Below are 17092 nucleotides of genomic sequence, written 5' to 3' on the forward strand. Positions count from 1 at the left end.
TGAAAACAAAATACAAAAAAAATGGAATTTAAAATATTAACAAAAGCTATAATAGTGTCTTGGTTATTGTAAAATAATAAGTAACACTGGTTAGGAAGAAAAGATACATTTGATACATTCTTGAATGACTCTCCTTTGGAATCAGATAATCATCTGTTGTATATTTGATATATTTAAACAAGCCACGAGTTGTGTTGTCATGAGCTGGAAACATCACTTTAGTACGTGGAAGGACAGATCAAAGCCAAACTTGAATATAAAATGTATAACCTGTTAAAGTCTGTATTTAAGAGATTATAATTTTATCTCTTAAATATGTAATTTTATCTCTTAATATGTAATAAATAAGTATTTTCTCTGAAAATACTCACTGAACACTGTTTGACAGGATTTTAAATGTCAGTCTGTAAGTACTGAGCTGAATTTATCAGGTAAAATTTCCTTGGTATGTACATATGTTAAAATTAAAACATTTTAGGAGGGGAAAAACAATAAAAAAAGAAAAAACCTTCTCATTCATGTTTCTCATCCACATTTGTTACATCTAAGGCACATTAAAGGGGACAGAACTAACAAATTTAGATAATCACAATTGTTATGTGACAAATTCATTTACAACATGCATTCACAGATTTTTTTTTTCCAAAAATAATTTATTTGTTTTATTGTTATATATATATATATATATATATATTCCCATTTGCTATAATCCATTGTGTAATCATCAAATATCCCCTTTTGTGTCTGAGATCTAGTTCATCTTCTGGCCTGTAAATCTTCATACTGCAATAACAGAACAGAGTCTATCAGAGCTGTGCAGTGCAGCAGGTTAGCAAGCAAATATGATTAAAGATTATTATTATTATTATTATTATTAGAGATTACTAGAAGAGATTATTTATAGGATTTTAATTTGTATGAACCATTATAAATTACAAAATAGATTTCCTACAGAAATGCTCATAACTACCTCATATGCTGGTGGAGGTGCACTTGGGACCGGACCGTAGTTTGGTGGAGGTGTAGCTAAGACCTGCTCGTAGGTTGGTGGAGGTAGAGCTGGCACTGGACTGTAATGTGGCAGAGGTGCAGGTGGGACTAGCCCATGTGCAGCCGGCAGCATGTACACCACTGAACTAATGGACTGCACCACTGCAGAAGAGTCCGGCTGGCCCACGAGCACAATATGGTTGACAGGCAAATCAGCGCCCATATAACTGACCTCCACACGTCTCGACTGAGAGAGAACCAATGTCAGATTTGTTACACATCTATCTGATAATTTTTTTCAAGATGAGAATGATCTTGATGTTTGGTTACCTTTGGTCTGCAACAACAGGAACAGGAAGTTAACGCAACAGTAACAGAGAAGATGAAGATGAAAGTATCACAGCCCATAAGGAGAAAGCAGGATACACCCTGATTAAATAACAGACACACAGTGATTATAAACTGAAATATGAATCAAAAACCGGTTGCCAGATCTAAACAGTATAATATTCATATAAAATATCACAACATACAGTATAATCACTTTAATCAAAGTCTGGATTAAATACATTTAATCTAGACATATGCAAATTGCATATGTTTGAGTTTCAAAACAACCACTTACCCAAGTGAAATAAAAGTGAAAGTGGAGAGACAGAGCAGCTGCTGCTGCATTTAGATAGCTGAGCATTTGTGAGGATTTGACCTGTAGTACACAAGATATGGTTAGAAATAAAGCCCATAAATTCCTCTTATTCAGGCTTGTTTTTGTTTTGTTACTGACACTAACCAGACACGGTTTACATGTGTTTGCTGCCGAGGCTGTAACAAGTCCAGTTAAAGTGAACTGTAGAACAGAAACAGAACAGAGTTCAGTATTTGTATAACGTTGTACTGATATTAAAATGATGGACTTACGCTGATTGGTGACCAGAGAAGAAAAAAACTCTCATTCCAGATTGTCAAACAGAGTCCCAATAAGGCTAGCAATATTTCCAAAATCTGTGAGACATAAACATAAGATATAGTGCTTGTTTCTTCAGACCCACTGTAAACTTCTCTTGATGTGGAACAGTTTTTACCCCCAGAGCCAGTGGCTTGGTGGTCAGGAACCTGGAGACGTATTCGCGCTGTTGCTGGTGTACTGGCATGGTTACCATCACATCCGAGGGCTTTGGCATCTTTGAAAATAAAGAGAGGATCTTGTCTTTGCACGTCTTTCTTGGAAGTCAAAACTTACTGACTGTCAAGAAAGCAGGTCTGTCATTCTTGAAGCTGGGAATCCAGATTTACCTGAAGAGCTTCTTAACAATGTGGAAGAGTTACTATGGAGTGGAAGAACGCAGCAACATTACCTTGTCAGTCACAAACATAGCCTGTATACCAGTGTCACATGACCAAAGAATGCTGGTCTAATACCAGCAAGGCTGTAATATGGTCACGAGGACACAGGTGGCTCCAGATGTGCTGATATATACAGAACAGCATAACTAAATATGTGATATGGCTTTTATACAACAGTTCCAAAAATCTATTTATTTAATACCAATTTCTTGCTTTAATAATTCAACCACATTTGTCAATGTTTGGACCTATGTCTGTATTGCCTGCACAAATATAATGAAATTATTCAAAGTAATTCAACTTAATCATTAAAAAACTATAAAATGCAACGTAATATTCGGATTTGTTAAATCACACTATAATTCAGATTAACACAATTTATTCATATTTCTGGCTGCATAAACCTTTCTGAAATACCATCATTCTATTTTTTTTTTTATTTTTAGTATAAAACTTTAAAACCTAATATATGAAAATAAAACACTATTACAGAACGTTATTACGTTGTTATTAGATTTATATACATTCTAAATCATAAACATTGATTTAATATCTGATATGAACATACTGCAGATGAGCAAACACTCTAAACAAAAAACATCTTCTAGATGTAAATGCAGACATTAAATAGATGTGATGTGTTCTCAGTGAACCATCTCAAACACAAACTATCATAACAAATCATACTCAAAATGTAACATCAGATAAAAACTGAATAACAGTTTTTCGTGTGCACAGTGTGCGAAGCACTACAACTACGACCTTCGAGGCCACAATCAAATAGCATAAACTGTTTTTTATGATTATTTCACATAGAAGGACACTGAATTGCGTCTGAGAACAATGTGTAAAAATTAAAGGGGGTAAGTCCTGTGATTTGCATTCAGGGTGTACCCCAAGGATCAGTACTAGGTCCCTTACTGTTTAGTTTGTATATTAATGATCTTCCGCAACAGTGTGAAGGGATACAAGTACAAATGTATGTGTGTGTTGGCATGTTGGGTCACACTGGTGATACTGTTATTGAACCTTTAAAATCTCTATATAAACAGGCATTAAAAATTGTAGATTCTTTTTCATTTTCATTCTTGTAGGATCATACAGAAACATAATTTTTTTAACTGATAATTTTAGACTTTATTCAAGTTTGTGTATGGTTCAGAAAACTCTAAACGGTCTGGCTCCTTCTGTATAATGTGACTTTATTCTTAATTTTTAAATTGAACTTAAAATCTTTTTTTTCAATTGAACCAATTATGTAATCATTGAGATTGTGGTAATTAAATTGATAGACTGATTTTTTTATTATGTATTTATGGCCCTGACAGTATCTGTGTATGTATGTATGTATTGTATCTGAACATAGGTACTGTCTGGGTAATGTTATGTTAGTGCTGACCAGATTGGCTAAATCCGGTACAATACATGAAATGGAAAATGTATGTTAAAAATTGTGCATGGTCCCTTGATAAATAAAGAAAGAAAGAAGAATTAACAGGAATTAGTTGATCCAGCTCACTCATTAAGACAGTCACTTGCTGCCACCTACTGGCGGTTGTAGTTTCATATTTTTAAAGAAAGTTTTATTTGTATTTCCTTTTTGCAATCGTTTAATATTTCTACATTAAAATATTATATTTAAACTTAACATTTATGCACAATCCATCAATGCATTTTGTTGACAGTGATTTAACTTGATTGTTAATAGCCAGCATGCATTTTTATTTATTTGAATTTATTGATTAAATAAGAACCTTATATAAGAGGACACAGATATGACAATAACTTTTATAATACTATAATACCGGGTTTGTTTTAGTTTTTTTATTATTTTTATTTTATTTTCTTTTTGCTCAAAGTTATTTCAGGGGTTTGGTCTCTCTCAACTGAGAGAAGACATCCTGTTTATTATATTATAATGAGTAGTTAATATTACATGTAATCTTTGACTATAGCCTAGACATGTTGCATATTAATTGTACTGTTTATGAACCTCAAAGCATATTTGTGCATTTTGTGTTACTCCATAATGATGCCCAGACAGCAACATAGTGTTGGCCCAGATCCGGCCCACATCTGGCCCGCATGAAATCCACGCAGGCCAGATATGGGCCAGACCTGGGCCGAAACTGCTTGCTGTATGGGGCTCTATTTGAGGATATTTGTAGTGGGGGAAGAGGATCAAACATAACCTCAAGCCCAGGGCCCCTGATCATCACGCAGGCCAACACATCAAAGCAACATCATTTTTTGTCCTGCATTAAAGAAAGGAAAAAAGAAAAGGAAAAAAAACCCGTCTTAAAACAGCCCTCAGCGTAATATTATGCTGCAGCTTCATACCGGCTCTGCTTCATACTACTGCCTCAGCCGTTAACGAACGTCACATCACTATTTCAGTCACGTGACTGTCCCGAAGACCCAGAGGGCAAAACGTCCAAACAACTGCGACACACGCCTGTCCGTTTTCCATCTGTTTCCAAACTTCAAATGTTTAGATCACCTCTCAAGAGAAAGAAAAGAAAGACGTGAACAATTACAAGTATTGGCCATATCAGCCGCTTATCCCAATCACTAAAATAGCGGCACAATCTAAAACGTTTAATGTGGAAAAACACTTAACCTTAAAGTGCCTTAATTTGTTATAACAGTGATATTAATAGATCAGATGCAGTATTATTGACGATGTATACGGCATTTAAACTCAAATTGTTTTCTACAGGACAAAAAGCATCGATTTATAAGGTGATTCTGACCTTTTAAATTCACTTTCTTATTACTACTTAATTCGTAAACCTTAAATGGCAGTCAGCGAAGGAAAAGGCTTTCTGTAAAAGTGTGATGTCATATGAAAACTATGAAAACTACATGAATATTTGGGAAGTCAGATTCGTTAGTGAAAAATCGGTTCGTTCTGACGCTTCTTACAGTGATTATAACACTGAAGTTGATTGTCTTCATGTATGTATAGTACACGTATCCGTTTAAATCTTGTGGGGGAAAAAGTGAATGATTTAATAATAACTCACAGAGACTGTCATCTGACGATAGAATAATATATTGGGTAAATATAGTTTTGATCATCTCTAACCAACCTCTCCCGACCCCAAACTTTCTATAAGGAGAACGTGGCACTCAAATATAATTCTAGAGCTCATAGAGCTGTATGTAAAAAGTAAGATTCTGAGCTTATTAATTATTATATCTCGCGATTGCTTTACCTGATGTTGGTGTTGATCTTGGATCCTGCTTTAGCCTAATCATTTTCACTTTCATTCAGGAGGTCTATGTAAAACAGACTCCTCCCCTCCATTTAGGGGGTGGGGGGATTCATTACAGAATGTTGCAAAATCTGTAAAAGTACTATTTACTACTTTCTTTAATTGTGCAGGGCAGGAGGTGAATTAAACTCATCAACACCTAATGTTCTCTGGTCCTAAAGCCACACCTCAGCAACTTTCTGTTTGTGTAATTTCATATGAGGACTTTCCCGTTATTTCTAAATGTGGTATTAGTCATAATAAAAAATGAAGGTGGCAGTAAATGAATGCCAAATATGCAAGTCCACCTGTATATATCTTTCTGTAAATGCTTAAAATCACTGCATTGTAATCATACACTCATAAACTAAATGTTAAACTTGGAAAATTAGTTAGTAGTAAATTAGGTAGTTTCCAGTGGCAAATAAGAAGATCCTGCCATTTGGTATCATGGATCTGATGGAGGAGATTGAACAGGTTTGGCATCACATCTGGTAGTCCACCCAAAAAGCCTGTCATCATTTACTCATTTCAAACTCATCTGGTCTTTATTCTTCTATAAAAACACAAAATAAAAATAAATTTGTGCTGCTTGAGTCACTGGCAACAGAAGGTGTTTTGCCTGATGTCTTCAAGGCTCTCGCCCATCGTCCGGGTAAATTTCCAGCTTTCTTCTCTTATTATAATGCCCACATGTAAGAACAAAGAGGTAACGCCTTTTATTCATGCTTTAGCAACTTTTTAATTAAAATATTCCACATCTAAACAGCAACAGATCAATTTTAGTAATGTACAATGTTTTTTTGAATAAAAACAAAAAAATTGTAAATCCTCTTTATACCACAATTCTGATCCCATGATTCTAAGTCTATATCTATATGGACCTTATATCACACAATTCAGAGGAAAAAATATATATAAAACAGATCTGTGAGTAATGAAATCAGAATTGTGAGATATAAACTCAGATTGCAAGATACATCCCTCACAAATGATATAAACTCTACAGTTATGAGAGAAACAAAAAGTCTGAACTGCAAAATATAAACTGCAAGATTATTATATTTTTTTTATCTCAAAATATTTTATTTTATATATTTTTTATTCATTATTTTGTGGTAAACAAGCTTCCATATAATAAAGAAGTACATGTTTATTTACAATTGTTAGGCTTTGGTTTGATTATTTATTAAAAGGAGAGAAGATCTGAATTGCACAAATGCATTCACAAAACACACAGTTGTGAGAACAACGTTTGGAATAAATTAGTGTGAATGGCTGCAATCTGATAATCATCTAGTTTATAATTTAGTTACAGTACGTTAATTTTTTGTACTGGTTTTATTAGCTGTGATCTGAATAAAAGATCAGACTGATCAGACCCACAGTGTAGTTAAGTATTTTGGTCATCTAAACCCATCTTCCTCTGCTTCAGTGCTGAGGTAAAGTGGAAATGTGGATATGCAATGCTTTGTTTTCAGATCTTCTGAAATATTTTTGAACAGGTCATGCTGTGCTAATGTCTGTTGTGATGGGCTGGAAATGGCACCTCTTGTGGCAGGACAGGTTAAAAACGAATTTTAATCTAAATTCATTTGTCAGTCTATTTTCAAGAGGTAATTATTATAGAGGTTAATAAATAGTAAATTTATGAGTTGACTTTGCAAACCACTTGTTTGAGTGATACAAATGTAAAGATGATCTTTTCTTTAAAAGTACACACTGAACACTGTTTGATAGGATTGTAGATGTTAAAAAAAGCTGGTTTGAATCAATCAAGTAAAAATTCCATTGTGCTGTCTAATGTGCAAAAAACTGCACTTAAATAAAATACAACAACAACAACAATGTATTTAGTAAAATCATATCAAATGGTACATTAAACATTTGGGCGAATGAAACTTAATGAAATGTGTTTCTCGTCCTCTGATGTATGTTTCCCATTCATTTGATTTACAAACTTAAATATAATTTTGGGTTTTCCATTCGCCATAATCCAACACCATAACTTCAAACATTCCCTTTTGTGTCTGAGATCTAGTTCATCTTCTGGTCTGTAAATCTTCATACTGCAATAACAGAACACAGTGCATCAGAGCAAGCAAATTTGATTGAAGGCTTAAGATTTATTGGGTTTCAACAGTTTTTCTGATGTAGTAGGTCATAAATGCTCATAATTACCTCATATGCTGGTGGAGGTGCACTTGCAGCTGGACCAAAGTTTGGTGGAGGTGCATCTGGGAGTTTGTCGTAACTGGGTGGAGGTGTAGTTGGCACTGGACTGTAGATTGGTGGAGATGCATTGGGGACAAAACCATAATTTGGCAGAGGAGCAAGTGTGACTAAGCCATGTGCTGCTGGCTGCATGTACAGGACTGAATTAACGGACTGAACCACTGCAGAGGGGTCCTGCTGACCTATTAGCATGAAGCGGTTGACAGGCATATCTGTGGTCACATAACTGACCATGACAGGGGTTGACTGAAAGAGAACCAGCAACATGTTTATTATACATATATCTCATCTGATCATTGATTTTTGTATTTTTTGGATGATGTTTACCTTTGGATTGCAGCAACAGGAACAGGAGGTTACAGCAATAGCAAGAGAGAAGATGAAGATCAGGATATCACAGGCGATAAGGACATAGTATGTCACATCCGGAAAGATCTAATTAATAGAGATACAATAATTATGTACTACAATATAGTCCAGGTGCTAGATCTAAATGGACCAGTATAAAGGACACTGCTGTTGTACTGTTGTAGACTATCCGTGTTAAGCACTTATATTTAAGTTTGTATTAGAGACAGAGTAAATCATTTTAATCTATAGGGATTTAGTTACAACACAAAATAAACGTGAATGAACATCAGAGGATATGTTGAAAGATTGCTAAAGTTACAAAAAAAAAACTTTCATTTCTCATGTGATCACTCAATTAGTGTTTCAGGTGTGAAAAATAATACACAATAAACCAATAAACAACTTACAAACAGTATAGTGCATAATGTTTACCTCAAAAATGTCAATGGCCATAAACTAGTTAAGTCTTCTAGAAAAATATAGGCTACTCTAGAGAGGAGCATTTTGAATAATATGCACTATATAACATAATATTGTAATTATAAATTTAGTATTATAACTTAAGTGTTTGTATACAAATCAGTTAATTTTAACAATATTAGTCAAGAACGTTTTTTAAAATGAGAAAATTTGCCATGTACTGTATGATATGCACTCACTGGCCACTTTATTATGTACACCTAAAATAGTCCCGGGTTGGACCCTGTTTTGCCTTCAGAACTGCCTTAATTATTTGTGGCATGGACTCAAACAGGTGCTAGAAACCTCAAAAAACTTGCTCCTTACTGACATGATAGCATCAGGCATTTGCTGCAGATTTGTCAATTGCACATCTATGATGCAAATGTAAATAGCGATCCGCCATGGCACGAGCGCATCTCACTCTTAAAGGGAATGGGAGGTGACACTCTGACTGGTTTATTGAATGTTATGCCCATTACTTATTATATACTTCTGATTACTAATATACTTCTGATTACTGCCTGTCTTGACCATCCTTATAATAAAGGTTTGCATATGGATCCGAACATCTCTGGCTCATCGTTACAGACACTCAGTACATGCATGTTTCATTACTGAATAAATCAGCTGTTTGAACAAATAAGTTGAATCAATGACTCAATGACTCACTCATGCAGTAATTTGCTGATACCCACTGGCTGTTTTAGGTTTATATTTATTTTTGAAACATCAAAACATTATTTATGCAATTGTAACTGCGGGTTAAATGCATTAAAGGCGCAATATGTAATTTTTCTGCTTTAAAAATAGCAGAAATCACTATATCTATGTTATATATATTTTTTAGTTGTGTACTTACATCATCCCGACAGTTTCCACAAACTTTCAAATCCGGAGAAAATTATAGTTTAATTAGAAGACACGACACGTTTCTTTATTTCCGTTTTGTCGCCCGTCTATGGCATCGTATAAACTTTGACCCCTATAGTTTATCTAACTTCCTGCGAAACTGCCAAATACAAAGGTGAACAGAAGCAAAGACGAGACGAAGAAGAAAAAGTAGTAGCCTTGATCGAGACTATTATATTTTATATTTATATTGTTTATATTCGTATTTAAACCTCAATCAATAACTTAGTTATGGATCATGATTATGCTTTGCCTGCACGTTCTGTGAAGCACAAACGCACGGGTGAAATAAATGATCCCGAGATGGTTTTGGGACAAGAGAAGCAACAAGACACGGGTAAATATTGGAGTTGCATTTCCAAGATAGAGAGAACTTCGTGACAAGCTGAAACTACAGAGAGATGCCGAACTCGCTTGCATTCTGATAAACAGGTATGCATCCATTCAGCTAACTGTATCTATCCGTATATTTTGTGAAACGATGATGTCTTGTGTAAAACGCAGACGGACTAGCTCTCATGTAAATCTACATTTGTTCTATATCTAGCTGAATAAAGTAGCTTCGAATGCAGTTCTCTAACTTGTTCGATATCATAGTATAACGTAATTATAATTATTAATGAAAGGCGACCATGTTTTTTAACACATATTACTACTAGCTAGATGGAATATTGATTTGATAGGGGTCTCATAATTCATATAGACGGTTTCAACGGATGCACGCGCCTGGACCTAAGTTAACTTCCGGTCTGTGTTGTGTATATCGGTCTGGGTGCGGTGCCTTCTAGAAACGCAGTTAAAGTCAAGGTGATGTGTAGACTGAAGTTGGGCTCAGGTGGTTGTGCTGTGGGATGTGTTTCCCATACATTTATTTATTTTTGGAGACTCACCACAATTTTAAAACTGATCTTTTTTAAAAAAGGCTTCATTGAATAAACATAAGTAACGTTACTTACTGCATGTTTAATAATAATAATTCCTTACATTTATATGTTTAAATATCAAAACGAGGCACAGGTGTTTTTATATCGCTGTATTTCTGAAGGAGGACTTGCATGTGATATGCCTGATAGCAGCGTATGAGCGTACCAGCTCTGCTTCGTTTACAGCTGTTACTGGGGAAACCTCTATTTCTCGCGCTTTATGTCTTAAACATCTCCTGTTGGCAAATAATGAATTTGCATTTTCAATAAGTCCGCCTGATCCACGCAGCAAACATTTTGTTTGGTATAAAAAAATATCTACTCTAGAGGGACTTGGCTGTTGTTATTGATTCTATTTGCAGTCTACCGGAAGTTAAAGCTGCGGTAGGGAACTTTTGACGATCTAGCGGTTAATAAACAGAACTGCTTGCGTCTTGCAGAAGAACATTGTAGCTGGAACTACTTCTCTCTGTTTATGTCTATGAAGAATCACAAAGGTACTGGGTTACTCCGCCGCGGTATCCCCGAAGCAATCTAAAATAGTCCGAATATAAACACTTATTATAGATGTACTCTAGTGATTCAGGACAAGCTAAAAACACGGTTTGGAAAATGGATTCATGGTGTACTCGCTTATTATGTTCATTTTTCTACATTTTGAACACAAACAAAGTTGCGGACCGCAGCTCTGATTGGTTGTTTCTTACCGGGAGCGATGGAGTTTCTGCAAATGGCAATAGGACCACTGGGAGGAGTCAGAGGAGCTTGATTTTTTCCACAGATTATCTGTCTCATATTCTACTGTCAGGACATAATGACAGGTTTAATAAATATGTAAAAAATATTTTTTTTACAAAAGTTCCCTACAGCACCTTTAAGTTAGGTCCACAAAAGCGCTTATGCGCAGTAACGTTTGTTTATGTTGTTGCCGTTGAAACCGTCTCTCCGTTTGAAAAGACGTGATTGTCAAAATACTAAGTTAGAATGAATGAGGAATGATAGGGAGCGACAGAGCGCGTGTTCCAATGAACAACAACTCCCATGAGCCGTCCTGCATTAAACAGTCTATGTGAATGTGTCTAAATGCCACCAGATGCAGATGCCGTGCCACCTCTGCATTTCAAATACAAATTTCATTGTTGATACTTTTTACATTTGATTGGTAACAGCCCTATAGTATCTTACTATTTGAATTTATTAATTAAATTTAAGAATCTGACACAAAAGATCTGTCAAAATGGGAATAGAAAAACTGGCTTTATAAAAGTAAAAATGCCCATAGAAGGTCAAAATCTATTTAAACTTATTGGAAGAGTTAGTTACCACCACACAGAATATGAAGAATATCAAAAGCTTTGGGAGTCAGTGGTCCATGGCAGTACTAAATCTGCCAAAGTACCAGCGTAATAACAAGACTTTTCTCATAGTACTACAAGACTTTTCTCATCAACAAGACTTTTCTCATAGCACTACTGCTCACCAGATATTATCTTGTTTTTTCCTGGACAATTCTCTGTAAATCCTGGAGATTGTTGCGCATAAAATCCCATTAGATCCGCAGTTTCTGAAATACTTAGACCAGCCCATCTAACGTCAACAACTATGTGACATTCAAAGTCACTTAAACCACCTTTCCACCACATTCTGATGCTCGGTCTGAACTTCAGCAAATCATCTTGACCATACATGCATTGAATGTATATCCAATTGAATTGATAACGAATCGCAAGCTTGGGATTTAAAACTGAATCAAAATCTGTGTCAATACCCAGCACTACTAGACACACACACACATAGCCACACGTTTGTTTTTGTGAAAAGTGGGGACATCCCATAGGCCTAATGGTTTTTATACTGTACAAACTGTATATTCTATGGCCCTACACCAACCCTACACCTAACCCTAACCCTCACAGGAAACTTTGTGCATTTTTTACTTTCTCAAAAAATCTCATTCTGTATGATTTATAAGTGTTTTGAAAAATGGGGACATGGGTTATGTCCTTATAAGTCACCCTCTCCTTGTAATACCTGGGTCATACCCATGTCATTATACAGTGTTGTGTCCTGATATGTCACAAAAACACACCCACACACACATACAGTAGGTCATGCAACCACTTACCAAAACATACAGAATGTGAGAGTGGAGGGAGAAAGCAGCTATTGCAAAATTTACATAGCTGAGCATTTGTGAGATATTGACCTACAATACAAACAAACAAAAAACAAACAAATAGAATTACTCTTGTTTTTTTTCTTAATCATACTGTATTACTTCTTCTTAAGACAGTAAAGTTTACACTAACCAGATGTGGTTTACGTTTGTAAGCAGCCAAGACTGTTATGGCTCCAATTATAAAGGACTGTACAGAAAGGGAACAGAATTCAGTAGCTGTTCCCTGTATGATGTTGTAAAGATATTGAAATGATTGACTTACAATGATTGGTGACCAGAAAGCATAAAAACTCTCATTATGCACCGTCAAACCGAGTGCCAATAAGGTTATCAGTATTTCCAAAATCTGTGAGACAAAAACATAAGATATAGTGCCTGTTATTAATTCATACACTCTGAACAGGAAGGGCAAGAAGAAGATGCAGCTTAGTTTATTTACCAAAATAACAAAGATTAACACAGAAGAAGATAGCTATACAAACAAACAAACCACACTTGACGGACAACTGAGTGCATAGAGATAAATGAGGACTTAAACAACCATGAAGACATGGGAAAATAAGAGCATACACACTAACAGGAACACAAACCAACACAGAGCGTGACAAGTTTGTTTTACCCCCAGAGCCATCGGCTTGGTCTTGAGGAACTTGGAGACTTCATACTGCTGTTGCTGGTATACTGGCGTGGTTATCATCACATCAGAGGGTTTTGGCATCTTTTAACATACAGAGAGGATCATGTCTTTATGCGTAATGGTTTTCCTATCAGACAATGCTTAGTGTTGGTATTGTGCCCAATTCTGGCCCCTCGCCAGATTTTTAGCTAGGCTAGACGCACAAGATAGCATCTGTGAGTTTCGGATGGCGACGCAAGTATGTGCACGCTTATTTCTGGTCTTTGAGACCAGCCGGAGTATAACATAGACCGTGCAACACACACTTAATGAAAGAACAACTCAGAAATATACTTAAAATAACATTTAAATATACTTGACTTATACTTACAAAAAGTTTACAAATATTTGAGCTATAGTCGTGCTCCTAGAATCCGTGTTTTCATTGTTATACGGTAGAGGGCGCTAGTACACATCTTCTGTACATAATTTCCAAAAAAATAACACAAGAAGAAAAAGAAACAATAGATAATAACACATGTAATCTAACACGATCATCTGACATGAAACAGCATCAAAACTGTAACATTATGGAATAAAATGTAGACTGATGAAGAGGTAATAATTACAGTCAAGCTTCGGGGGGTAGATCGACTCCATCTACATTTTGATTATCATTCTGAATCAAATTCAGTCTTTTTTTCAGCTTTATGTTCAAAATGTCATTTCTTTATTTTTTGTGAAACTTACCCACATTAAAGTGTGTTAAAAAAAATAATGCATTAAGCTAAAATTTAATGTTTTTGTTTACAAGCAGATATCCTGTTCTTATTTTGGATGTTTTGTATATTCAGATATTCATATAACAAGATACATACAAATTAAAACCTAAATAGGGACATAGTAGTATACTTAAAGTATGATTTAAAGTTCACTTAAAGAAAACATTTGAGTATACTTGCAGTATAAAACTACTAAGCCATTAGTTTACTGAGACTATACTTCAAAGTGTACAAAGTTTTTAATTAATAAACTATCAGTATGCCTATAAGTTCACTTTTAGTATAATTGCATCATGGTAAACAAGTTACCAATCATTCAAAACTTGTAATATTTAGTTAATACATTTAAAAACACAAACCAACACATTCTCACATGTGAAAGGTGACCCCGTTTCTTCGGGAATTAAACCCCCGGCAGTTTTTACAACCAGAGGCTGTGCGCGATTTTGGCATCTTCTAATATTCATTGATTATTATGCTGTGTGACGTCAAGCTGACCGTTAAAGATGGTGGACGCATTTACATGCTTGGCACAGTAGAATGGAACATCTACCTATCCACCCTTTTCCTTACCGTGGAAGTAAGCCTATGGGTGAGACTTCCATTTCATTAGCCGTAATAGGTAAATAATGAGGAGAATAACAACGTTCAGTAAACTGTAAAACTGTTTGCAGTACAAACCAGTGTGTTCTTAATTAAGATAAGAGATTAAAATAATATGATAGGACACATCAATTGTCAATATCAAGCAGCAAAAGGATTGTTTTGTACAGCTAAAAACAGCTGGACGCAAATGAGACCGGAAGCTAGACCCAAAGAATTTACAAATGGCGGCACCCATTTTTACGTCGAAAGTCGAAAACCTGAAGTGTCACATTATGTGCCACTGCCCTTATGAAAATAAACAATGGTTTTACCACAAATAAAACCAAAAACCTAAATCATGGTAAACACAAATTAATCATGGTTTTGCTAGTTCAACCATGGATTTGTAGTAAAAGGTGGTTATACAAATGGTAATCTATACACCAAAAACAAAATATGGTTACTACACTTTTACTACAATAAAACCATGGTTAATTTCTGTAAACTCATGCACAGAGTGGCATGCACCAGTGGCTTCCGTACGTTTGTGTTAATACCGCTACTGTCTGCTTGGCTCTCAACAGTCACAATGGCTACTGAATGCAAACTTATGGTTTAGATTCATCAATACATTCAGACACTTTGATCTTGTAAATGAACAGCTTACAAAAATACTTATGACATTACGTGACATTTAAGATTTTTTGTGGTTATAGTATTTAGTGTAAATGTATCAGTTCAGTCCCTAAACTGGATACTTGCAGCTTACTTTGCTTATGGTTCCCATCAAAAAGTCTCTCTAAACAAAAACATAGGTAGCCTAAACAGTATCCCACGTCTATTTCCTATGCCAGTAACCCTACACAAGCTTTACAAATAATCTTCAAGGAGTGTAGTGCTCAAATGTCATTCTAGAGCTATCAGGTTTGTGTAGATCCTAAAGGAGAAAAATATCTGAGCATATTAATCAAAATGTTGATAAAACTGCATGCTTTACCTAATGTTGGTGTTACACTCTTGTGTCCGATCTTCTTATTTTCACTTTCATTTAGAAGCCTTTTCTGTGTGAAAAGAGACTCCTCCCCTCCAGCCGAAGTGAAACTCATGCAGCAAACATGTCTGAAACAGCACAAAATAAAGTTTTAAATGTTTTTTTTTTTTTTATTTAATAAAATGTAGCTTTCTTACATCAGTTCCAAGCTAGTATATCAGTATATCAGTATCAGCCATTCAAGTACACCATGTGTGTCTGTGTGTAGTTATAATTATTGTTATGCTATCTGTGCAGGTCAGGCAGTGAACTGACTGTATGCACAACCCAGACAAAGCCAAAAGTGTTATGGGCTGTTGTTCAATATATTTGCAATCAAACATCCATTTTGGATTGACATGTTTTTATAGTTCTCACCGTATTATAAAAATAAATCAGAGACAGAAAAACAGGAAACTCCTGTTTACTCTGATCCTGAAGCCTGATTTGACCACTTTCGTGTAGCTGCACAAAATAATGTCTCTTTAACCTGCCAAAACGGTGGAGCCGATTGCTATATAAATCAGCTCTGAAAGCCATTTCTTCAGAAACTTTCAACTGAAGTGACAGTCGTTGGCTCACGTTTAGCATGGCAGCCTACGCAACTCTTGTTTACTTATCTCAGGCAACCGAGATTACATAAGTAACTGGAGAGCACCCTTTTGAAAGGTCTCTCCCATTGCGTTAACACATTATGGGGAATGCATCCAGTTACACCGTGCTATAAGTAAGTGCAGAATGAAGCCGCTCTGCGAGCCCAGCCCCGGAGCCCCTATACTGAGGGCTCCTGTAAGTATGAGCTAAAAATGAAACCCAAGCCGCCAGGCTGAAAACTTCATAACACAACCTTTCCCACTTGCAAAGGGGATCAAGGTAGATTAAGCAGACAAAATCCATGCCTGCATCCTGTGCCCATCTGAGCCACACTCACCGCGCAACTTTTGCAACAAATGCTGTAGTGAAAATTTAAAAGCTGAATGGCCACAGGGTAAACGTCTTCTGCTGCTGGTGGCTTCTTCTCAAGGCAGTGAGCAGGAGACTGAGCTTCTTTCTTATCTTCAGCTTTTAGCTTGCAGAGTCAGTGAGGAGATGATCTTCACTGAAGGGAAATTCTGGCAATCATCTTGTCCCTCTGGTGATCCCTCCCTGCACAGATTTTTCTTCATCGTCGCTGATCCTATCCAGCACAGAGTCAGCCGGCTCCACCTGGGACAGACATCCTCACAGCTGGCTGGTACTCTGGCTCCACCTAAGGTGCTTGTCCCTGCAGCTCTGCCTAGGGCACTGGATCCTGCAGTGTCCTCAGGTCCTGTCATTGCCTCAGCTTTGCCTGGGTCTCCACATCCCTCGGCTCCATCACTGGCAGTCAGGACACTAACTCCATCCTGGTTCCTCCCATCAATTCCACTGTGGGCCTTTGCACTACCTG

At 36.1% G+C, this 17092-nt stretch overlaps 2 protein-coding genes across 6 annotated transcripts; both read right to left on the reverse strand.

Moving 5' to 3' along the window:
• Nucleotides 1-6: 6 nt before the first annotated feature.
• LOC113069580 (uncharacterized) lies at nucleotides 7-5638 on the reverse strand. 2 transcript variants are annotated; one of them, XM_026242746.1, is made up of 8 exons: nucleotides 5553-5638; nucleotides 2073-2171; nucleotides 1909-1992; nucleotides 1781-1837; nucleotides 1616-1696; nucleotides 1321-1419; nucleotides 971-1237; nucleotides 7-783 (listed from the first exon to the last, which is right to left on the reverse strand). In XM_026242746.1, exons 2-8 carry the CDS (start codon nucleotides 2169-2171, stop codon nucleotides 757-759), a joined length of 714 nt encoding a protein of 237 aa, XP_026098531.1. In that variant the 5' UTR covers nucleotides 5553-5638; the 3' UTR covers nucleotides 7-756. The 2 variants fall into 2 exon arrangements, with proteins under 2 accessions (XP_026098531.1, XP_026098532.1); XM_026242747.1 differs by lacking the exon at nucleotides 5553-5638 and adding an exon at nucleotides 4675-4834.
• Nucleotides 5639-7347: 1709 nt separating this feature from the next.
• On the reverse strand, nucleotides 7348-15744 carry LOC113069581 (uncharacterized). 4 transcript variants are annotated; one of them, XM_026242749.1, is made up of 9 exons: nucleotides 15631-15713; nucleotides 13658-13745; nucleotides 13270-13368; nucleotides 12913-12996; nucleotides 12781-12837; nucleotides 12597-12677; nucleotides 8154-8261; nucleotides 7773-8072; nucleotides 7348-7660 (listed from the first exon to the last, which is right to left on the reverse strand). In XM_026242749.1, the coding sequence occupies exons 3-9, from the start codon at nucleotides 13366-13368 to the stop codon at nucleotides 7634-7636; spliced, it is 756 nt and encodes a 251-aa protein (XP_026098534.1). In that variant the 5' UTR covers nucleotides 13658-13745; nucleotides 15631-15713; the 3' UTR covers nucleotides 7348-7633. The 4 variants fall into 4 exon arrangements, with proteins under 4 accessions (XP_026098534.1, XP_026098535.1, XP_026098533.1 ...); XM_026242750.1 differs by having other exon boundaries at nucleotides 13658-13742; nucleotides 15631-15648; XM_026242748.1 differs by lacking the exon at nucleotides 13658-13745 and having other exon boundaries at nucleotides 15631-15744.
• Between the last annotated feature and the right edge of the window lie 1348 nt (nucleotides 15745-17092).

This window comes from Carassius auratus, unplaced genomic scaffold (assembly GCF_003368295.1).
Source record: "Carassius auratus strain Wakin unplaced genomic scaffold, ASM336829v1 scaf_tig00001753, whole genome shotgun sequence".
Lineage (NCBI taxonomy): Eukaryota > Metazoa > Chordata > Actinopteri > Cypriniformes > Cyprinidae > Carassius > Carassius auratus.

Excerpts from the sequence above, each read along its gene's own strand:
- LOC113069580 (XM_026242746.1), bottom strand. The coding sequence starts at position 2,171 with ATGCCAAAGCCCTCGGATGTGATGGTAACCATGCCAGTACACCAGCAA. Across the intron at positions 1,838-1,908 it reads TTCTCTGGTCACCAATCAGC|TTCACTTTAACTGGACTTGT; the intron begins GTAAGTCCATCA and ends TCTGTTCTACAG. Across the intron at positions 1,697-1,780 it reads ACACATGTAAACCGTGTCTG|GTCAAATCCTCACAAATGCT; the intron begins GTTAGTGTCAGT and ends TGTGTACTACAG.
- LOC113069581 (XM_026242748.1), bottom strand. The coding sequence starts at position 13,368 with ATGCCAAAACCCTCTGATGTGATGATAACCACGCCAGTATACCAGCAA. Across the intron at positions 12,678-12,780 it reads ACAAACGTAAACCACATCTG|GTCAATATCTCACAAATGCT; the intron begins GTTAGTGTAAAC and ends TTTGTATTGTAG. Across the intron at positions 8,262-12,596 it reads CTCACATTCTGTATGTTTTG|ATCTTTCCGGATGTGACATA; the intron begins GTAAGTGGTTGC and ends TCTATTAATTAG.